We start from the raw sequence: 24433 nt of genomic DNA, 5'->3' as shown, positions 1-24433 counted from the left end.
TAACTTAGCCATTGTTACACTGCTGTTTTGTTTTAATTTCCTCTGTACAAATGACTGTTGGCTTTCCTACATTATTACAGGAACAATGATACAGAAAATTTTCACTGACTGAAGATTACTTTAGGACATCATAAAATGTTTATGGAAATGCAATTTTTTTTCCTTCTCATCCTTATCACAAGGTTAGCAGGTAATGAGGTACAATGCCTCAAATGCTGGCTGTTCAGCTCAGACCAAAGCCCACTATGGAAAATATTCCACCCACAGCACAAAGTAACTTTAAAGAAGGTATATTTGCAGAATTATGTTCTTTAAGCCTAAACCTAAAATTGAAAAGGTCAAAATATCTTCAACCCAATACATTAACTCTTCCCAGATACCACCTGACCTGCTGCATGCTTCCAACATTTTGCTAGTACTTTAGATTCAAATTAAATGGTTCAGTTTAATATCAGAGAATGTATAAAGTATACAATCTAAAATTTTTACTCTTCGCAGACATCCATGAAACAACACACCCCAAAGAATGAATGATAGACACATGACTGAATGATAAATTTTCAGTATCTGTAGCTTTTTTTAAAAAGTGATTTTCATTTGTATAGGGAGGGGTCAGTTGCACCCACTCTTGCTCTCTGGTCTAAAACACTCAGCAGGTTGGGCAGCATCTGTGGGAAGAGAAATACTTGACCATTTCATGTCCAGGATCATTCAACAGAACCAAGAGAGAAAAACAATTTAGTTATTTAGTATCAGAGAAGTGAGGAAGGGATGAGAAGAACAAAGGAAATGTAACCCCAAGGGGAAGCCCATTTGTGCAAGCACATTATGTCTTTGTGTCTATAACGTGGTTAATAGTATCAAGTCATTCAGTACCCATCTCCCTCTGATAACTGGCCAACAGAAATAAAAGACTGCCAATGGGAGGCAGTGCAAGGACCAATTCCCTACCAGCGGTTTCTTGCCATTCTTCAGGATGGTTTTCCTCCGCAGAAGACTTTCAATGGTTGCACATCCTTGACCATCAGGCAATATGGGTCTAAGAGGAGCAGAGCAGAGCTAGAAACATTACTCTTGACTCAATGACATACCTCTGATGGCAGATGAGTGGAATATGGGATGTCAGCTACCGAGTATTGGATAACAATGCAATGCCCGCAAACCGACATTGGCTCTTGTCTGAGTAATGTCTTGATATTAACAGAATTTCCACATTGTCACAATTACTTATTTTTATTTTCATAACACAGGACAATGCTCATCCCATTGAGTCTAGCTGGCACACAGAATGGTACAATCTCATTCCTTGTAACCTATTCTCCCAGCAATCCCATCCACTTGCCCAAGATTCCTATGTATAGATAATCTACAAAGGACAATTCACCTTCCAGTCCACACATCTCTGGGACATGGGATGAAACTGGAGCACCCAGGGGAAACCTACGCAGTCAAAGAGAGGAACTGAAAGTTCCACACGGGTAACACTGGTCAAGATTGAATGGGACCATCAGCACTGTGAGATAGCAACTTTACTAAATGTGCCTTGGTGGCACACTCAAAACATTAGCTGCCAGCAGTGTTTAGAAATCCTCAGCTTCTCAGAGTACCCATCATGCCAACAGAAACTGATGGCAGCATGGGTACAAAACCTACCGAGTGTGGACAAGTGGGACTTGTATTCCAAGAAGTTGGGAATCACTACTCTAGGATTTTGACCTTTCCCATCACTAAATACTCCTTTAGTAACTCTGCATTCTGTAACTCTATCCTCTTGCTCAAATTTAATCACTCTACCATTGGCTTCAATCCAGAAGTAGATGGAAATGTGTGGAGATTTGGCTACAGGGAAAATTAATGAGGCTATGGGGTTGTTCTGTGTGCTATTTTGAAGAAATCCTTGCCAGCTTTGACCCACACCCAGCACTTGACCTGTTTCCTTGTAGGTTATGACACAAATATTTGTGCAAATTTGGGTGGCAGTCTCTGCCAAAGGAGCTGCAAGACTATCCTTCCCTCCGCTGGCCTGCAGGTCTCCCTTGGGCAAGATGTACCAATGTAATCCTCTGATCAGGGTCACATGAAGACATGGGAGCAAGAGGTAGATAGTCATATGAGCAGATGGGGTACATCACAGGTCCAGGTTATGTGATCAGAGACACCAGGCAGACAATCTCTGAACAGTATTAACTAATAATGGCTTGGATCACCCGTCTTGTAAAGACACTACCCAGAAGGCAATGGCAAACCACTTATGTCAAAAAAATTGTCAAGAATAATCATGATCATGAGACCATGACCGAAACGTCATACAACACAGCACATATCAAACAAAGAGCAAATATAGAATTCAGCTTTGGTATTCATGTATTTTATTGTGAAACAGAGAGGAACAGGCCCTAGCCCGATCATGTGACAACTTACAATGACCAATTAACCTACTAACCAGTACGTTTTTGGACTGTGGGAGGAAACCAGAGCATCTGGAGGAAACCCACACAGTCATACAAACTCCTTACAGGTGGGTACTTGGTACCATCTGAGCTGAATGTCAATGTTTATATAAACCACGAGCATCAAAGAAAACTCATTCCCCTTTCACTGAAACTTTCCTTTCCAGACCTTGGAACACAAAAGCAAAACATCTGCATTCTAACCAGATACCTGAAGAGTCTAAATACAGGCTCTCCTCTATCATTACCACTGACTAAAATCAAGGACATTGACCATCAGTGCAACAGTCTTCTCACTGAGGATTACATACCCGGCTACATCCCCGCTGCAGCTCTGCGTTTTCCGTGCCTCGGTACCCAGGGAATGATACAGTCGAGTCCTGTGCCAGAAACAAATCCCTGTGAACATACACTCAAGGGGTGTGGTGGTGGGCAAGAGAGACAAACGACTATACATCTCTTGGCCTGCTCCACCACCAAGAACACAATCAATCAATCTGTATTTTATCTACCACATTGGCACTGCATCTCCTAAAGCTTCTGGTGATCACACACCAATGACCTTGGATTTTAAAATATCAAGTTTATTGTCATTCACGCAAATACATGTACACTGCCTCTGGACCATGATGCACAACACAGTACATATAATTCACACATCACAAAGTAATATTATCACAAATGAAATGGCAAATAATAAAACACATTTCAGAAAATTGAGACTTGCAATAAGGCGCATTTACGACAAGTTTAAAAAGTAAACAGCAAGACCCTTACTGGGGTTCAGAAGTGTTGAGAGCTGGGTGGTAGCAGGGAGTTTAGTCTTGCAGTCTGGGGGAGGGGGTAGGGGGGCGGCTGGGGAAAAGAAGAATCCAGATATTTATTTATTTATTGAGATACAGTATGGGATAGGCCCTTCAAGCCACGCCACCCAGGGATCCCACTATTTAACCCTAGCCTAATTATTGGACAATTTATAATGGCCAATTAACCTACTAACTGGTACATCTTTGGACTGTGTGAAGAAACCGGACCACCCAGGGGAAACCTGTGTGGTCATGGGGAAAACATACAAACTCCTTACAGGCAGCAGCAGGCATTGGACTGTAAAGTGCTGTGCTGACCACTTTCAGAGCTGACAGGTTCAATTCCCACCACTGCCTGGAAGGAGCTTGCACGTTTTCCCTGTGACTGTGTGGGTTTCCTCGAGTTACTCTGGTTCAGAATTTTAGTGCATAAGAAATGACTGGCCTTTCTGCCTTCTGTGCACAAGGTCAAATCATCACCAGCCTATATCATCGGTTATACACTTCTTCCACCCTTCATGTGAAATGTTTCCCAACTTCTTTTCTGAGGATTTACTGCAGTTTTTATAATTATATTCCATCCCACCTGCAGCAATGTGCTTTTTGTCTGCCTAGGAACAAAATAAAAGACAAAGACCTCAAACCACTTAAATTCCATGGACCATGAGCCTACTTCATGGAACCTCTTCATAATGCGTGGTCAAAGTATTGATCCTGATCCAATTGGGAATCAGGAGCAACCTTGAGCACATCACAAGGCTTCACGCTTAAAACTGGAACAACATTGTTGGTCGGCACAACACTGTGGGCTGAATGGCCTGTACTGCGCTGTATTGTTCTATGTTAACTTCCTGCCCACACAATGTGACAAACCCAACCTCATCCAATTGTGCAGTCTCTCACCTTTCAAAAGTTCGCCGTGTGCTTTGCTTATCATTATCACTGCTTTCTTCTTGGGTAGCTGTAAGAAATGAGAGTTTCTCACAAAATAAAATTTCTGAAGTAGGAGTTCGACCCAAAATGCTGACTATTCCCTCTCTCCCCCACCCCAACTATAGATGCTACTTCACCCTCTGAATTCCTCCTGAAGATCATCTGTTATTCCAGATGCTGGCATCTGCAGTCTCCTGACTCCATGTCCCTTTGCGTTTCTCCCCAAGGCATTCCCCAGTTCTGCAGGCAACTGGGGGAAAAGTATGCTAGAGATCTGTGAGTAAGAGGACCATGCCCAAGGATGGCAGAGTGGTGCAGTTAGAAGTGCCGACGCCTCTACACCAATGATCTGGGTCCAATCCCCTGTGAAATTTCCACATGCAAGGTGGGATGGACATCAGAGACGAGGAGGAATTTCTTTAGCCAAAGGGTGGTGAATATAGTGATTCATTGCCACGGGTGACTGTGGAGGCCAAGTCATTGGGTTATTTAAAGCACAGGTTGCTAGGTTCTTGATTATTCAGGGTGTCAAATGATACAGGGAGAAGGCAGGAGAATGGGGTCGCAGGGGACAATAAATCATCCATGTATGAATGGAAGAACAGACTCAATGGGCCAAAAGACCTAATTCTGTCCTCATGTCTAATGGACATAGTCCTCTAGTGTCTCAAGGTATGAAATGTGACCCCGAGGCCATTCCATTTGATACTCACTGCTAACACAAGGAACTACACCCAGAAAGGTAGTAAGGGTCTGCCACTGGGTCATAAAACTCCCCCATGGCAATGGACTTCCTGCGAATTGCACGCTTGGTGATGGGGGTGGGGGGGGGAAGCAAGAGGTACAAGGGTGGAAAGAAGCACTCAAGTCCTGTGGGATTGCTGTGGAATGTCATGTTGGAATACGTAACCTGTCTTCACAACTTCACAAGCAGCATTAAACCGAAAATGGTGTTCTTTTGAAATGCTGAAGAGACCATAGTCAATGAAAGATTATCTGTTTTAGATTTGAAAGGTAAGCGTTAATGTCAGGCCACCAAGATAAACATCTCTGCTCTTTGAAATACTGCTGTGAGATCTTTCTGCATCAGCCTGTGAACATAGACAGGATCTTGATTTGATGTCGCATTCAAGAGATGTCAGCTGATAGGAAATATCTAATATGTCAGCTGATAGGAAATATCTAATATGTCAGTGCTAGATACACGCTTCAAGGTGAAGTTCCTCCAGAGGCTTAAATGCTCTCCAATGTTGTACTGAGGGACCACTGTTGTATTTCACATGGGATATTAATGATGTACTGACCCTTGCAAGTGGAACAAATGCCAGATCTGACCCTACACCTCCTCCCCCACTACCACTCAGGGCCCCAAACAGTCCTTCCAGTTGAGGTGATACTTCACCTGAGCATCTGTTGGGGTCATCTACTGTCCCCTATGCGCTCAGTGAGACCTGACGTAGATTGGGAGACTGCTTCGCCAAGCACCCACCAGAAAAAGTATGGATCTCCCAGTGGCCACCCATTTCGATTCTACTTCCCATTCCCATTCTGACATGTCAGTCCATGGCCTCCTCTGCTTCATGATGAGGCCACGTGCAGGTTGGAGAAGCAACACCTTGTTCATGCCATCAGATGGAATACATTGATTTATCAAACTTTTGGTAATTACCCCCTCCTCCTCTTCTTCAACATTCCCCATTCCTGTTCCCCCTCTCTTTCCTCATCTCCTTACCTGCCCATCACCTCCCTCTGGTGCTCCCCTCCCTTCCCTTTCTTCCATGGTCTTCTGCTCTCATCTATCAGATTCCCTCTTCTCCAGTCCTTTATCTCGTTCACAAATCAACTTCTCAGCTCTTTACTTCACCCCTCCGCTCTCCTGGTTTCACCCATCACCTACTACCTTCCACCTTCCTTTCCTCCACCTTCTTACTCTGACTTTGCATCTTTCTCCACCCCACGGTTTCTTGGTTTCTTGCATCTTTTTTGTTTCCCATAGGCTGCTGAACTGTTGAAAGGTGCTTTTCTCGGTGTTCAACTGCAAGTCCTTCTGACAAAGATAATCAACTCTGACAGAACGTGAGGTATGAACTTCAGTTTGTGAAGCTTCCAATAAACAATAACGTTTGTGTTAAGTAATCTTATAAAAGTATTCAAAAATGATAAACTGAAGTGAAATCAAACAACATTTAACGTATTTTTATATGAGAAATGAGGACATATAGGAATATAATTGATTTATAGAGCGACCTTGGACCATAAGATATAGGAGCAAAATTAGGCTATTTGGACCATCGAGTCTGCTCCACCATTTCATCATGGTTGATGCAGTTTCCCACTCAGCCCCAATCTCCTGCCCTCTCCCTTCATGCCCTGAAAAAACCAAGAATCTATCAATCTCTGCCTTAAATATACCCAATGATTTGGCCTCCACTGCTGCCTGTGGCAATGAATTCCCCAGATTCACCACCCTCTGGCTAAAGGAATTCCTCATCTCCATTCTAAATGGATGTCCCTCTATTCTAGGGTTCTGTCCTCTGGTCTTAAGACTCCCCCCACCAAAGGAAACATCCTTTCCACATCCGCTCTACTGAGGCCTTTCGACATTCAATAGGTTTCAATGAGATTTCCCCCCCCGCCCCCCAAGTGCACCTGAATTATGGTGAGTACAGACCCAGAGCCATCCAATGCTCCTCTTATGTCAAGCTTTTTAATCATGAAATTATTTTCATGAACCTCCTTTGAGCCCTCTGCAGTGGCAGCACATCCCTTCTTGGATAAGGGACCCAAAACTGCTCACACTACTCCAAGTGAGGCTTTATAATGTCTAAACATTACATCCTTTCTTTTATATATTAGTCAAAAGTGTGCAATTTCTACCATTAATATTCAATATTTATCACTGATATGAAAGCAATTTTCTACTCATTACCACAAGGAAACTGCAGTGCACAAATCGGATGTTAGCTCTCTTACTGCAGTGACTGACTACGCTTCAGGGAGTATTTCATTGCTTGAAGCCGCAAAAGGCACGATAGAAATATAAACCTGAAGATCTGTAGCAAAGGTTGGGTTACATATGGAGTATTGCATACAGTTCTGATTACCCCATTATAGGAGGGATGTTGGGGCTTTGGAGAGGGTGCAGAAGAGGTTTACCAGGATGCTGCCAGGACAAGAGGGCATGTGCTATCACAAGAGGCTGGAAAAATGAGTTGTTTTCTCAGGAGCAATGGAGGCTGGAGGGAGATCTGATAGAGGTTTATACGATTATAAGAGGCATAGTTAGAGTAGGCAGGGAGCATTTGTTTCCCAGGGTTGAAATGTCTAATACCAGAGGGCATGCATTGAAGAGGAGAGGGGGTGGGTTCAAAGGGGATATGAGGGGCAACATTCTTTTACTCAAAGGGTGGTGGATGCCTGGTATGTGCTGTCTGGTACGGTGGTAAAGACATACATTTGAGGCTTTTAAGAGATACTTAGATAGGCACATGGATACGAGGAAGGTGGAAGGATATGGACACTGTGTAGATAGGAGTGATTTGTTTTCGGATTTACTTTTAGCTGGTTCACCACAACATTGTGGGCCAAAGGGCCTCTTGCTATGTTCTATGAAATCATTCAAGCAGACAGTGCTCCCAGATAGTACCTGGCCATGACTCGTCTGGAGAGTGGTCGCAGGCCGGCTGGTTTTCAGCCTGCATCACCTGCGGCAAACTATCTTCCATCACACTATCATCCAAGAGACTGTGAGGTCGACCACTGAGGAACGAGGCCCTCTTGGGATCTGTGATGCTCGCTCGCCTACTGCTGTACAAAGTAGGAGGGATACGGTGAGGACACTGAAACTATAGCCACCTACAAAACAGGACTAAAAGAGTCAGCAATGCAAAGATGGGATCACAGCTTGACCTTCACATTGTGCTCGTTGTCCTCCAGCTCCCTCCATGACTAACATCTGAGGGGCAAAGCAACTGCCAGAAATTAAAAGGACTGAATAAGATTAAAGACTGTCCAGTCCACCAGAATGTACATGACTTTCAAAGAGAACTCCCCCACACCATCCGTGTGGGACAGGGTGACCTCCCACCCTGGCCTCCAGCAAGGTGCCATCTGGAGATGGGAGACCCCATCCACGGACTCCAAGAAAGTGGCAGTGGGATGGAGTGGAAAGCCCTGCCTGCCTTCAAGGAGTCAGTGGTGATCGATGATACCCAAGTTATCTGACTAATTACCAGAGATGTGGACTCAGAGCAGAGTTCAAATCACAGTGGCTGTCCTGGAATTTAAAACTGTCATTAGGAATGATGATCATGCAAAACCACCCAGATGCCCAAACATACAACTCTAATGTGCTTCAGATGTGAAAATCTGTTATCCTTACACATTGGGTCAAAAAATAATTCAATTAAGTTAATGAAGTTAAATATACTATTCTTGGGAGCAAATGGCATCCTCTCACATCATTCAAAGCTTCTCTCAAAGTCATTCTGCATCAGATGGTAGCTCAGGATGGTTGTCTTTCCCCGGAAACGCCCCTTGGCCGGGTTTAAGATGCAGCAGATGGTGCCCATTGTGACAAAGGGTGCTGCTGGACGCTGGTTTTATGCAGACACCTGCAGTCCCACTTAGCAGCCGTTATGGTTGACAGACTCTGAATCTGGTTGAATCTCCGGCATATGTCATGAAATTTGATGCACAGTGACAGATACTTGCCCAACACCTTCAGAGTGAAGCCCATCACTTACTGGTAATCAGCACTCTTCCACTTCCTGTGCCCACACATCAGGCACAGACACGTGGCTGTGGCATCACCATCAGAGAATTCAACTGCTTCAGTGGAGGACAGTGGACCTGAGACAGAGGGGTAGAGTGAGTTTAGACAGAACTTGTTACTCTCTTCACTAGAAATAACCTCCTCCTGCCAGAACCAATCTTCCATCCTCACTCATAGGTGTCAACAGCTCCTTAGAAAATAAAGGATTTAATGAAGTGCCCATTCTACCATGGTGCAAATCACTCCCCACAATAAAATCATTTTCAGTGGCTGAGTGAATGCCTTCCCTTTCACCCCTCTGACTAAAGCTGTGGATTCAATTTTCCGCTCCAGAAATACTAGTACAAAAGTGTAAGCTAATAGTCCAGCACGTCACCAGGAGTATGGCATCTTTCAGGTGCAATGTTTAATCCAGGCCAACCAAAAAGACCTCCAACATCATAACAAAGTGAAGAAAAAGCTTTCCCTAATATCTTACTCAACCTTTACCCATGCTCAATGTTACTAGATTATCTGGTGAAAACCGTGTTGCTTATGCGAGCTATAATACAAAGGCAGAAAACTTCGTTGGTGGGAAGGTGCTTTAGGACTTTTGAAAGTCATGACAATATACCCTGATAACTGTTCCTCAAAAGCACAAGGCTCAAGGACGGTTTCTTGGTTATAAAACGATTGAACTGTCTGCTAGTATGATAGGACTCTTGACCTCACAGTGGCCTTGACTGCCTGCACTACAGCTTTGCACAAAGTCGGAACCCTCACCTTCAGCTTCTCTTTCAGAGGCTCGACGCGGAGACCATGACACAGGTTCAAGCAATTGAGAAAGTCTGTGGAATGACGTTAAATCATACGTGAGTCTCGTGGATTAACTCTGGAATCCCGCAAATCTCAACTGGATCAATGTTTTGGAAAGCAGCCAGTGTTTATTTTACAGGAAAAGGCCCAACTTCCTCCTGTCTAATTCAACAGTAGAAGTAAAAACAAAAATAACCTTGGACAGTCGTACTGGAGACAATGGCAGAACACACCTGTAGTTGTCTTGCTCCAAGAAGGATTGTAGCTCCTCAATGTATTGTTCAGAATCCAGATAAATCTGGACATGAGGTAATGATGGAAGATCTATAAACAATGCAAGTTAGAATATTAACACGAAGATCAGACATCATACATGGAGATGGAGGAAAAGAATTAATGTGAAATGTCATCAACCCAGCCAGAGAAGTCCCAGGCCAGATAGTCAGATTGTCAGTGCTGTGACAAGTTCTTTGGATCATTGAATGCCCTTTCCAATGCACGCATGGTCTTCTTCTGTTCCTCAAAAGACTCAAAGCACTTTGTGTCTTCTGAATGCTTCTCTAGTTTCAGCTGTTATGGCCTTGAGATTCCCAGAAGCTGATACTGTTACATGGTTTCTCCCCAAAGAGGCTTTGTACTCAATCCTGAAGGATTCTCTCTGTTCTCCCTGAACTGGCTGGGCTGATGTGACAAAGCTTAGAGTGGAGTACTTATTTTGGGTGATTAAATGTCAGGCATGCAGAAAGTGTTGAGCCTTGATGGTGAGGATTCTGGCCTTACGGAAGATACTGATATTGGCTCATTTATCCTACCAATGGATTTGCATAAAACTCTAAAGTTACAAGACTTCAAAATGCAGTATTCCTTGTCCTTTATTACTCAGTCTTGTAGAGGGGCTTCTTCTACTCCTGCCAAATATGGCTGAGCAGCAGTGAGTGTGGTCTTGGCCTGGAGAAAGACAAAGAGGGATGAAAAGTAGGAAGACAAGTAAGGAAGCAAAAGCTGAAGCGGGAGAGACAGACAGAGTTGAACACAAGAGATTCTGCAGATGCTGGAGATCCAGAGCACCACAAAATTGCTGCAGGTAGCGTCTATGGTTGACTTTTCAGACCAAGACCCTTCATGAGGACGGAAAAGGAAAGGGGAGGAGCCAGAGTAAGAAGTTGGGGGAGGGGAAGCAGCTCCGGCTGGAAGATGAGGCCAGGCAAGGGATGTGAACAGAGAACAGCAGGTTCTACTTCGACGAGCTATTACCGTACACACAGGATTGCTGAAAATCACTGATAACCCGCAAAATGTTGTTGATCTGATCGCTGCGATGCTCATCTTCTAGGATGCTTGCTGTTGCTGGGTACGCTGCATCAATGTAGGTGAGATCAGACAGGTACATTCCTGCAAGAGAGAGACAGCAAGAGTGAAGAGCCATGAGAAGTCAGACAGCCAAGTGTAGGAGCACTCCTAATGTAGCAACAGGTTTCTGAAACTGTTTTCAGAGAAACTGCAGCATGGAATTAGTCAGTGGGAGCTGTCCCATTGAAGGAAAATCCACATGGATGGGACAGGATCCAACATTTTGATGATTGCGTGCTTGGAATGCACAAAGGAAACACCAGGAGATCAGAGAAATTTCCTGGTCACCACCACTCAATCTGCCAAAAGTGGATCTTCCCAGTGGCCAAGCATTTTAATTCCAATACTCATTCTTGTTTTGACATGCCAGTCCATGGCCTCCTCTTGTGCCAAGATGAGGCCACCACAGTGTGAAGGAGCAACGCCTTATATTCTGTCTGGGTAACCTCCAACCTGAATATTGATTTCTCCTTCTGTGGGAAAAAAAACATTTCCCTCCCCCTCCTCCTCTTTTATTCTCTACTGTGGCCTCTTAACTCCTCTCACCTCTCCCTGGGTCCCCCCCCCTCCATTCCTTCCCTTTCTTCTATGGTCTACTCTCCTCTCCCATCAGATTCCTCCTCCATCTTTCTACCCACCTGGCTTCATCCATCACCTTCTAGCTATCCTCCTTTCCCCTTCCCCACCTTTCTATTCAGGCATCCTCCCCTTTGTTCTCCCCTATACTTTCCTCCAGTCACCTTAAAATTGTGCCTTATCAGCAATTTCCCCCCGGGGAAAAGGTCTCTGGCTATCCACTCGATCTATGCCTCTTATCATCTTGTCCACCCCCAGCAAGCTCCCTCTCATCCTCCTTCAGTCCAGAGAGAAAACCGCTAGCTTATTCAACCTTTCCTCACAAATGAGGGTACGCTGGGGAGAGCTGCCGGAAGTTTGAATGGCGTCAGCTCCGACAGACTGACAAGCTGGAGGGTTTCGGCTTTGAGTGAAGGTGAAAGGATTTGACGGCGAGGTTGACAATCTCATACGTATTGGCAAAGTGAATAAAGGGGATCTGCTTTTAAAGTCATGCTACAGCCACCCAACCCCTTCGGAGAGCATCTTACTCAAAAACTCTTCCAGCAGAGTACAGGTATCAATTTTAACCGATGTTTTGATAACAAACTCTGCCATCTTCATCAGGGATGATGCCTGGGCATGTCTGGAGAACGGTTTATTTGTCACTTATGCTGGGAAAGCACTAGATCCCTTTTCATCTTAAAGTTCAAAGTAAAATTTATTATCAAAGTACATGTATGTCACCACACACAACCCTGAGAGTCATCTTCCTGTGGACATACTCAGCAAATCTACAGAATAGTAACTGTAACAGGATCAATGAAAGATCAACCAGAGTGCAGGGAAGAACAAACTGTGCAAGTGCAAGTATAAATATATAGCGTTAAATAATGAAAACATGAGATAGAGTCTTTAAAGTGAAATCGTTGGTTGTAGGAACATCTCAATTGATGAGTGCAGTTGTCACTCTTTTGTTCAGGAGCCTGATAATTGAAGGGTAGTAACTGTTCTTGAACCTGGTGTTGCGAAGCCTGAAGCTCTTGCACCAACTACCTGATGGCAGCAGCAAGAAGAGAGCGTGGCCTGGGTGGTGGGGATCTCTGATGATGGATGCTGCTTTCCTACGGCAGCTTTTCATGTAGATGTGCTCAGTGGCTGGACAGGCTTTACCCAGGATGTACTGGGCAGAATCCACTACTTTCTGTCAGATTTTCCATTCAACAGTATTGGCGTTTCCATACCAGGCCATGATGCAACCAGTCAATGGACTCTCATTACACATCTCTAGAAGTCTGTCAAAGTTTGAGTTGTCATGCTGAATCTCTGCAAACTCCTAAGGAAGTAGAGGCACTGCTGTGCTTTCTTCACAATTGCACTTATGTGCAGGGTCCAGGACAGGTCCTCTGAAATAGTAACACCCAGGAATTTAAAGTTGCTCACCCTCTCCACCTTTACTCTGCCAATGAGGACTGGCTCATGGACCTCTGGTTTCCCTCTCCTGAAGTCTACAAGAAGTTCCTTGGTCTTGCTGACATTGACTGAGAGGTTGTTGTTTAGACAACACTCAGCCAATTTTTCAGTCTCCCTCCTGTATGCTGATTCATCACCACCCTTGATTCAGCCCACAATAGCAAAAGTTGAATATGGTATACTGGCTATAATTCAGAAGTAGATCTCTGTATGATAAGCTCCAAGATATTCAGTAGAATGAAATAATTTGCTGCTTTGCTCAGAAGTTAAGGTCAGGCATGGTACAGCAGACCACAGGTCCTTGAAGTCAGCCACAGAATCAGAGCATGGAAACAGATCGTTCTGCCCAGCTTGTGTGTGCCAGAGACCAACATACTAATTTGCTTTTTCCTCAGTAGAACAGCTTCCACTGACTAATGCCTTCAGTTTCCAACACAAATCAATAAGGCAAATTCCTAGATCGCCAATCAGAAACTAATTCCTTCAAGCTTGGAACTTTGTGACCACACAGGACATTAAACCCCTCAAAGTGTCTTGTCAGACTAAATGTACAACATGCCAAATACATTGCACTGCTGAGCCCTTGGAATTTATTTTATATAAACATTGTAACATAACTTTCAATTCTCTGGCTCTGACCACCTCATTTTCACCATGGATGTTCAGCCCTTATTCACTTCTATTTCCCCAGCTCTCCGCCTCTTTCTTAACAGAACCGACTAATCTCCCTGCGCCACTCACACTCTCCAGAAATGGTCTTCACCCTCAAAATTTTTCCTTTCTCCAGACCCAAGAGGTAGCCATGGGCACCCACGTGAGACCCAGCTGTGCCTTCCTTTTGATTGGCTTCGTAGAACAGTCCATGTTCCAAACCTTCCCCAGTAATACTTCACAATTCTTCCTCCACTACACTGACGACTTCATTGGCCTTCCTTTCCAAGATATCATAGACGTTTTCCTTTCTCCACTATTGATGTTGCCCTCACCCTCATCCCCTTCAATTCTCCAACATCCACACTCATCCCATCTTCCCACTGCTTTGCCAGTGATAGAGTTCCTCTCACCCTTACCTACCAACCCATCAGCCTTCACATCCAACAATCATCCTCACCATCTCGAGGAATCTGACCACTAAATGTACCTTTACCTCTCCATCTCCTCTGCTTTCCGCAGGGGTCACTTCCTCCATGACTACCTAGCCCATTTGTCCCTCCCTACATGTCTTCCTTCCAGTACTTATTCATGCAAGTGCCCCAGGTACTGCACCTGCCCATACACTTCCTCCTTCACCTCCATTCAGTCCTTAAACAGTCCCTCTAGGTGAGGACACCTTACTTGCAAATCTGCTGGGGTTCTCCCTTGTGTCTGGTGCTCCTGATGCAGCCTCCTCTACATTGGTGAGACCCATTGTAAATTGGGGGACTGCTTCATCCAGCACCTCCACTCTATCAGCCAAAAGCAGAACTTCCTAGCAGCCAAACATTTTAATTCTGACTCCACTTTGACAAGTCGGTCCGTGAGGAGGCTATCCTCAGGGTGGAGGAGCAACACCTTATATTCCATTTAGGTAGCGTCCAATCTGATGGCATGAATACCGATTCCTCCTTCCAGGACCATCTTCCCCTCTCCCTCCTCTCCTATTTCCCACTCTGGCATTTGACCTTTCCTCATCTGAATTTTACTCCCCTGGGTCCCCTCCATCTTCCCTTTCTCCTGTCCTACCAGGTTCCTTCTTCTCCAGCCTTGACCTTTCCCACCCACTTGGCTTCACCCTTTGCCTTCCAGCTAGCCTCTTCCCCCCTCCCCCACCTTTTTTACTCTGGCACCTTCTCCCTTCCTTCTCAGTTCTGAAGAAGGGCTTTGGCTCAAAATGTCAACTGTTTGTTCCTCTCCATAGATGCTCCCTGACCTGCTGAATTCCTCCAGCATTTTGTATGTGTTGCTTTAGAATTGCAGCAAATGTAGCATCTCTCGTGTTTAACGTAACTACTTCATCTCATGGATTACATATCAATCCAAGGTTCCATCTCGCTCGCTGGTAATGATCACATGGCACCACTTTAAAGGGCAATATTTATCTGTCAGATTCACAAGCTAGCTTCTGAAAGTTGGTGCGCTCAAAATTGGCTGCTGCATTTCCAAAGTTACAACAGCATCCCCAATTTGAACTTCAACAGCTGTACAGCACTTTGACATTTCCTTAAAGAGACAGGCACAAAGATCAATCCAAATCATTTTCTCTGATGGTTAAAAACGTGCAAAACAACAGTGTATTTTAAAAAAAACTGTCTTCAGCCATTCTGACAGACAAATTACATCAATGGGATTCTATCAGCAAACCTCATCACTGTAGACTTCTGAGCAATCATCGACATTCGAGGAAGTGTTTCTGTATAATCTTTGAACATTTTCCAATGCAATCTTTAAACATTTCCCAGTGAGAATGCTCATAGGAGAAAATAAAATCTTAAAGGTTTATCCCAATGATAGCAATCAGGAAATACAATTTTAGAAATCGTTCTGGCTGCTGGCCAGTGTCATCTGTCCTCACTTTGGCCCTGCCTTACATCTCTTCCTCCCACCACCAGTAAAAAAAAATCCAACCCATCTGTTCAGCCACAAAACAACCCTGAAGGGTCTGGTGATGAACTGCAATGTTTCCAGCAGAGAATACAGACACCTTCACAGCAAATAGACCTTTTCAGCAGGGTAATCCCTAGCATTTCCCAGCCCATCAGCAATCGATTCCACGTTGTCTAGTCACAGAGTGAATGAAAGATTCATACGCCACCCTTCCACAAAGTATTTTGACATGTGATTACTGCTCTAACGCAGAAACGCCCTGAACTTTCTGACAAATTCCCAAAAGCCACAGCATTGTAGGATAAGACTGTTGGGGCATATTCTGGAGTGCGGGGTATATAGCAAATATTAATTTCAATAGTAACAAATCTTCAGATTTGAACATGGATTGCAGATTGAGTTTAAAAGGCAGCTCAGAACAATCAAATGTCTGCAAATGCGTGAATACAGCCCAGAGTCAGTGACGATTAACATTCATTTTGGGTGCCTGGAGTGTAGGTGTGAAGGATGTGTTTGAAAACTATATGTAAATCAAAGGAAGCATTGTAGATATGTTGTAACTATAGATATATCCTGTTACCGTTGATCTTTAGCTCAAAGATATCATGCAATATTGGGTTGAGCAGGTCTCTTCTTCCAAGAATGTCTTGAATGATGATGCCAGCTGCTCATCTTTTTGTTGTTGAGTAAAAACTTTCATATCCACTAGTTTCAGTGTTTCTCTGGTGACTTTGTTTATGTCACAACAAAGACGATCTGTTTTGGCCAAGTCGCTAATCGAGTTGGTGGACCACCTTAAGGGATGGAAGAAAATAAAGTCATCCACCTTGGCTGGTTGAGTATCTCGATTATTGCTGAGAGAGAGGATGGAATTGGGAACAGGTTTTGAAGCACAAAGGGGAAGAAAGATTGGTCATTTTCCAACATTTCCTTTGAAAGGACAATCACTTCAATGCAAAAAGCAATCAAGTCTGATCAGCACCAGCAATTCCAGTGGACTTCAGTTACCAGACGTGGCAACAGTTAGCAGATGTCAGCAATCTGGTTCTCATCACCAAGTGTGATATCAGTTAAGGGGGAGGTGGGATGGATACCATGCTGAAGATACAATACACAGTAAAGCTGCTTATCATAACATAAATAAATTCTCCAGGTCTGTCTATTCATCTCTGGGGGAACCACAACTCCTCTAATTCTGGAATTTTGCCCAAATTTAATCAAGCCATGAGAGGCCGTCTTCTGCTCCCAAGACCCTCAGCTCCTGAATGCTCTCCCTGTATCTCCCCACTTCTCCTTCATGCAAGATGCCCTTTAAAATCTTCATCTCTGAACAAATGTTTGTTCATATGTCTGAGCATAGCCTACTCTGATAACCATCTTGTAGAGTACCTTCAGGAGGTTGTCTCCCCCACGTTAAAACCGCTGGACAAATGGATTCTAATGCACCTTCATTCTTAAACCAAACTAAGTCTGTCAGCAATTTAACAGTGGAGTTAGCGAACTGATCATGCATCACGTTCTACGCATATTATAACATCCAGACTGTACTCATTTTCTCAGCAACCACAAACCAGCTCCAAGCTCACCAACAGGTCTGGAACTTCTCAGCTCTGTGAATACTTTGATAGAGTAAATAAACACACCATCTCAAGTTCTTAATTTAGTGAGCCGCTGTTTAGATGTAATGGCCACTGACCTGAATGTGTACATTAACATCTGCGCTCTTACCCATTTATGGAAGCCCATCCACAGACTAGCTCGGAAAAAGAATTCACTGGCATTTGCAAATTCCTTTCCCTACCCCCTTCCCAACCCACCACACTCCCTGTTCCACCCTGTATCCATTTCGGGGAGGATGCAGAAGGCTGGTAGGAAAGGGCAAAAAATAAAGAAACACCAAAATGGTCAAATTCTTTAGACTGAGGTCTATTTAGTTACGGAACAACCAGGCCAGGGGATCATTGTTCATCTTTCTTTAATCTCAACCCTAGGAAACTGGGGACTCTGACCAGGATCAGCATGGACCAGGAAACCTCCAGGAAAACAGAAAAACTCCACTAATTTGGCATCTAATAATTTCAAAATCCTGATGGCCTGGAACCTACCTCATTCATTTGGTCTGACACCACCAAGTAAACTGAAAGTATCAGACTGACTTTTTACTATAATAGCCTCCTACTTGGTTACTGGTGCATTCCAATCAAACAGAAGTCCTTCACTATTCTACAGTGTTTTCTCAGCTTTTAAGCTGGTGAAACAGGGAGTAGCATCCCTTTGGTATATTAAGCACATTTTTTAAGCTTTCTCAACAGATTGGAGACTCATGGGATGTAGAGGAAAACCAGATTCATAACCTGGGCCATGGACCTCAGCTGAAACAGCATCTGGTCGACTGGACAACAATGATTCACTACGTCAGCAAGATCGAGGAAATGATCGTGGACTTTAAGGAAGGAGAAATCAGGAGAACACACATCAGTCCATTGGGGGGAGGGTCAGTATTGGAAAGGGGAGTATTTTCAAGTTTCCGGGTATCAACATCTCAGAGGACCTGCCCCAAGTTTAACATATCGGTGCAATTATAAGGGCACACAAGTGGTTCTACTTCGCTTTGGTGTTTGAGGAGATCTGGTCTATCAGTAAAGACCCTTGCAAATTTCTGTAGATGTTCAGTGGAGATCATTCTGATGGGTTCATCACAGGTTTACACAGGAGGAAGGTTTACAGAGGCTGCAGAAGGTTGTAGACTTTGTCAGCTCCATCATAGGCATATCCCCTCCCCACCATTGAGGACTTCAAGAGGTAGCACCTCAAGAAAGCAGTACCCATCATTAAGGGCGCTCCCTGCCTCATTCTCATTACTACATCAGGGAGTAGATATAGGAGTCTGAAGACCCATTCTCAATTTAGGAACAACAACTTCTCCTTCACCATCAGGTTTCTGAATGGTCCATGAATCCAAGCACATTAGCTACCTCATTATTCTTTAAACTATTGATTTACTTTTATTAATTAGATTCTTATGCTTTTTGTACTGTTCTACTCTCTCTACAGCCATGACTGTGTGGCTAGGCACAGCTCAAATGCCCTCTATGAATTTGCTGACAACACAACTATTGTTGGCAGAATTTCAGTTGGTGACGAGAGGGCGTACAGGAGCGAGATATATCAGCTAGTTGAATGGTATAGCAGCAACAACTTTGCACTCAATGTCAGTAAGACTAAAGAACTGAATGTGAACTTCAGGAAGGGTAAGATGAGGTAACACACACAGCAGTTCTCACAGAGGGATCAGAGGTAGAGAGAGTGAGCGATTTCAAGTTCCTGGGTATCAATATCCCTGAGGATTTAACCTGCACCCAACATAATTATGCAGCTACAAAGAAGCACAACAATACTTCATTAGGAGTTTGAGGAGATTTGGTATGTTACCTAAAACACTCGAAAATTTCTACAGTTGTACATGGAGAGAATTCTGATTGGCTCCATCACCATCTGGTGTGGGGGTGGGGGGTGGTTACTGCACAGGATCAAAATAAGCTGCAGCAAGTTGTAAACTTAGTCAGCTCCATCATGAGCACCAGTCTTTATAGTATACAGGACATCTTCAAGGAGCAATGCCTCAGAGAAGTGGCATCCCTCATTAAGGACCCCCATCACCCAGATCAAGCCTTGTTCTCATTGTTACCATCGGGAAGGAGGTACAGGAGCCTGAATGCACACACTGAGTGATTCAGGAACAGCTTCTTCCCCTCTGCCATCCGATTTCTGAATGGATATTGAACCCGTGAACACTACCTCACTACATTATGTTTCTCTTTTTGCACTAATTTAACTATATATTTGTAGGAGTACATAACCATAGAAGAAAACTAAATTGCAGTAAAGGCAACAAATTTCACAACATATGCTGGTGATATCAGGCCTTATTCTGAAATCTACAGTTGCCTCAGAATAATAAAATTCATGTCATATGTCTGAGATAATAAATCCAATTCAAATTCTGAGCTAGAATCTATTAGCCTCAGCCAAGCTCAGTAAATTAAGGATTCAAACCCCACCACAGACACTTCAGCACAAGATCCTGACCCCATCTGTGTCTTTGTTGCCCCAAACTTGACGATGCCAATGCAAAGCTGCTCCCACTTCTGCCCTCTGAAAATGGAGGGCTTTCAAACTCTGCTGCCTCTACCTCAACTCCTGCCATGTTCTATTCGCCAGTCTCCAGCAACCTACATTTGCTCCCTGCTATTCAAAGCCTCTTGCTTAAAATTCTAAACTTTGTTTTCAAATTTCATATCACTAATTTCTTCTAAGGCAATAATTCTCAGATCCCTGCCCTCCGCCTTAAATTCAGCCCATGTTAACCCCCACATTTAATCACATTCAGTTACAAAGGCCCTTCTGGTAATCCTTACTGGCAGAGGCTCCTTTAAGATATGCTATAAATCTATTCCAGGTGGTCAAACCACAAAAGGAGCGCCTTGCAGAGAATGGTAACGGCTGCTGACACAAAGTTCTTTTACCTGATGATGGTATACATCAGCTGACAGTGGAGATGATTGGCCATGACAGGTGCAGTGGAAAGCAGTGGTCGACTTTCCTGAGATCTTGAGCTTTTCCCCTCCCCACTTCTAGAGTTACGGATCAGTACAGTTTACCAAAAACAGTGTGAGAGTTCACAGTCCATTTCCCTGTCTACATCAGTCATGCTGTGACATAGTACAAATCAAAATGGCTGGGCATCACAATTCTCTCAAATGAACACGAATTGAATAAGTAGAAATGATGGTCAGTGCAAAAGGAAAGAAGCCATTCATTCTGTTCATGCCTGTAGTGCTAAGCCACACAAGTTCATAAATGCTGATGCCAAGAAACCAGGAGTCAAGAATCAATTAAAGATTTGATAGGGAAGCACAAGTTCTGGATGTGCAAGCCCTGACACCAGGCAGACAATCTCTGAAGAGGATTGATAATGGCCGGGGTCACCCGTCTTGTAAAGGCACTGCCCAGAAAAGGCAATGGCAAACCACTTCTGTAGAGAAATTGGCCAAGAACAATCACGGTTATGGAAAGACCATGATCGGCCACGTTGTACAGAACAGCACTTAACAAACGAGTGATGCACATGGCGAACATTGAGTGTTTTTATTTATTGAGATACAGAATCGAATAGGCCTCTCCAACCTGCTGCCCAGCAATCCTAATCATGGGACAACTTACAATGAACAATTACAATGAACAACTGGTACATCTTTGTACACTCTAGGAAGAAACCCAGGCTGTCACAGGGAGGAAGTAAAAACTCCTTACAGCAACAGCAGGAATTGAACTGGGGTTTCTGTTTGCACACTGATTACCGCTATTATGATGTCCCCAAGGATAACAATTCACTAAACTTATATTTCCTCTTTATCGTTAAAACCTCTCTTTGACTGAGTTTTTTTTTGATCATCCTGGTGTGTCCTTATGTGGAGACTGTTAGTTTTACTTTGATACTGCCTGTGGAACTTTCTAATCTGTCCTTACTGCAATAAAGTACTATACAAATGAAAAGTGCTTATTTCCTTCACCGCAAGCTGTCTTCTCTCCCTTATCGAGATGGCCTGGTGTCCTGGACTGCCGCGCGGCCCTGCCCAGTCGGACAGAATGCCAAAACCCAGTCCTATTTCGCAAGGGAAACGTGGTGCTTTTGGCAAGAAGCAATCAAATGTCAAGAGGGATGGCATGCTTTTGCAAGCGGATGCAAACACAATAACAAATCTCCGTGCATCTGAGCACACTTACACAGATGTATATACACTTTCACTTTCCCCCTGAACAAGTCTAGGTCCACCCCCCACCCCCTCACCAGCTGACTAATTTCTATTCACTTTCACACAGGATATGCACCTCAAACTGTTTTCAGAGGTTCAAAAACTTCAGTTTACAAGTAAAAGTTAAACCCAAATCAGAGGACAGAAATTCTGAGGCAACAGGATTTACTGCCCGAATCAGCTGGATCTTGGTCAGGAGTTCATTGCTGTTTGGGGAGGAGCAACAGCTATCTCGAGTCATTGCAAGGAGAGAGCATTGAGGCTTTAATCTACCAAACCAAGCCTCTAATGGGCGGGGAGATGAGAGGCTGCTGCTGCTTTGAGCGAGATGATTAGTCCTAAGAGGGGCTGCCTCTCTGCACTGTCCCACACTGACAACTGCTCTCAGCTGCCTCCCTCCAGCATGGAACGACAAAGAACCCAGCACTAACTCAACTGAGAGGGCGATAATCTGAACGCAGAGAATTCACCTGCCCAGCCTGTTCAAGTACAGCCGGGAACCCAGTTAGATGTGAACTGCTGAAGTGGGATCTACGATGGTTTGTTTTACTCAAATTCTTCCCTTTGCTGGAAGCTGAGAACGAGAGCTGACAGAAAGTCACATCACAGCTACTGAAAAGACTTCTAAACACAGGTAAGGGTGCTACGAAGTTACCATCAGAACAGTCTGTTATAAAGTCTGAATGCATTTTAGGATTTTAGATTTTAAAAAGAATATTTTTTCTCTGATAAAAATTAGTTTGTTGCTTTTAGGGATGGATGCACTACAACTTCTCAAAGAAATAAAACAAAAGTATATTTTCTAATCAGTGAGCACAAATGATCCCTTGCGTATTTTTTTAGGTTGACATCAAACACCCTGTAACTTTCGAAGAGGCCAGAGAATAGTTATAAATGACCAGGCAACCCATCTTTCACGGAAACTAAGTCACATATATACATCTCATCTCAGTCCTGATTCCATTCAGGTTAAGACCCTTCCCCACTATTCACCCCCTCCCTTTCTCTGTAACCTTCTCCAGCACTACAAAGTTAAATTTTACTCCAATTCCAACTTCATCTTTAAATTTGATTGTTTCACTGTTAACAGCCATTCCTTCAGCTGCCAAAGCTTTACAACACACTGCATCCAACCCACTGACTTTATGCAACTCGGTATCAATTTTGTTCAGCAATAGTCCTGTGGAATTCCTCAAGATAGTTTATACATTAAAAAGTGCTTTATAAATACAACTTCTTGTAAGAACGGATGTGGTGCCTGCAAAAGATTTTGTACTTCAAGAAGTAATGTCTCAGCTGTTAAAAGTTAGTCTTCTAACACAAGACACTTTTGTCCAAGTTATTTTCTGCAAACTATTTTTATCTGTAAGCAACTTTACACCTACAAGTAATATTATTATGAAAGGTGATATTAAACGATGAATAGATATTCATCCAGGTTAGGAAAGCTACATTACAGGAGAACAGCTCGGAGGGAAGTTGGGTGGGGGGTGGGGGTTGTGCAGGGTACTTGCATCCTGTGGCAGCTGTTTTGGCACACAAAGGCAACGTGGACAAAGCCCAAGCCACACAAGGTTCTTTCTTCTGCTCTGGCAACCGTGGAGAGCGAACAGAGGAAGTTCGGCAATCTGTGAAATGTGGGAATGTTGGTGGGGAGAGGAATTGCGGCAAGAATCAGAAGACGGCGGATTAAGGAATCTGGAATCAAATATACAATCAGGGCAGGGATAAGGGCTGGGAGGCAGGATCTGTGACGAGAGCTAGAGGATTCAGGGAGTAGGGAGCAGGGCCTCATCATGGTAGGGAAAGTGTACACCAAAGAATGTACTCAAAGGAGGCCAGTCTGCAAGATTTGAATTCCACAGCGGTAAAGCAGGTAAAAGTCAACTTCCTTCAAAGGTCCTTCAGCACATGTGGCCTGTGTTTTTTGGAATCTCCAGCGCAGATTAATTTTGAGCTCATGATATTGAAAGCTTAATATTCACCATACATGCATGGGAGTCCTCAAAGCACTCCCCTCTCATTACTGAATAACCTTCCCTCCTCAGAGAGATACTGAGAGACCTCTTAGGCAACTGGGAATTTAATTTCATTCATTTTAACACCAATGTCCTCTTCTTAATGGAATTCATACAATTGAATTTGTCAAATTACAAAGATGACAAAAAGACATTGGTACTATCAAAAGGGTGATGGGGAAGATTTTGCTTCTGAACAAAACTGCAGATACTGTAATGCTGTATTTATATTCTGCACAACCCAAACAGTGAGAGCACAAGATCACAGAAACACAAGTATAAATACCACAACCACAGACTTGCTGCAAAACTGTTGGAAGCCAGAGAGGACAGGCAGTATTCCAAGAGTTTTAAATCGGAGAACAGCTCTTAAGGGAGGCAGGAAAATGGGCAAAACCCACCAGCAATCAAAACCGGTCCCAAGCACTGGGTGTTATCTGTAAAGACTCTTGCATGACAGAGTCATAGCAGGGAACAAGGGTAGACAAATAGGACGGCAAATGACCAGCATGGAGCTCAAACTTCTGCTGAGAGCAGGGCTCACCTTGAAGTTTCAAGTGTTTCGTAGTCTGTGCACTGAACAATTCATGGTTTTCTCATGCGTGTCTCGTGCACGCTCTGTTCTACCGTTTCCATCAAACCACATGGCAAGGAGGCAGAATTAGGCCAGAGGGCCCACCAGGTCAGCTCCAATCATGGCTAATTTATTATCTTTCTCAGCCCCATAGCCTTTGACGTCTCACTGATCAAGAACCCATCACCCTCTGCTTTAAAATACCTGATGATGTGGCTTCCACAGTCATCTGTGGCAATGAATTCCACAGATTCGTCACTTAGGATGGATCAGTAGGTATGTTCAAAGATCCAGATCCCCTGATTT

General features: G+C 43.9%; 2 protein-coding genes across 5 annotated transcripts in view; one reads left to right on the top strand and one right to left on the bottom strand.

Annotated features, from left to right (window-relative positions):
• LOC132405926 (ras-specific guanine nucleotide-releasing factor RalGPS2-like) overlaps positions 1–24433 on the bottom strand; it is a 114709-nt gene that overhangs the window by 13637 nt on the left and 76639 nt on the right. The window contains exons 9-16 of the mRNA XM_059990906.1: positions 11013–11150; positions 9992–10082; positions 9726–9790; positions 8935–9040; positions 7836–7996; positions 4160–4217; positions 2762–2830; positions 952–1039 (exon numbers count right to left, since the gene is read on the bottom strand). Coding sequence (XP_059846889.1) covers positions 952–1039; positions 2762–2830; positions 4160–4217; positions 7836–7996; positions 8935–9040; positions 9726–9790; positions 9992–10082; positions 11013–11150 — 776 coding nt within the window. The remainder of the gene's footprint in view (positions 1–951; positions 1040–2761; positions 2831–4159; positions 4218–7835; positions 7997–8934; positions 9041–9725; positions 9791–9991; positions 10083–11012; positions 11151–24433) is intronic.
• The window catches only part of angptl6 (angiopoietin-like 6), a 37319-nt gene continuing 34715 nt past the window's right edge, over positions 21830–24433 (top strand). For 2 of the 4 annotated variants that reach the window (XR_009516190.1, XM_059992324.1), the window contains exon 1: positions 21831–22169. The gene's annotated coding sequence lies outside the window, so the exon portion shown is untranslated. Of the gene's footprint in view, positions 22170–24433 lie in introns of all 4 variants that reach the window. The other 2 variants (XM_059992325.1, XM_059992326.1) reach the window with 2 other exon arrangements.

Source organism: Hypanus sabinus, chromosome 16 (assembly GCF_030144855.1).
Source record: "Hypanus sabinus isolate sHypSab1 chromosome 16, sHypSab1.hap1, whole genome shotgun sequence".
Lineage (NCBI taxonomy): Eukaryota > Metazoa > Chordata > Chondrichthyes > Myliobatiformes > Dasyatidae > Hypanus > Hypanus sabinus.
The sequence above is the reverse complement of the archived record's forward strand: the minus strand, read 5'-3'. Positions and strand labels throughout refer to the sequence as shown.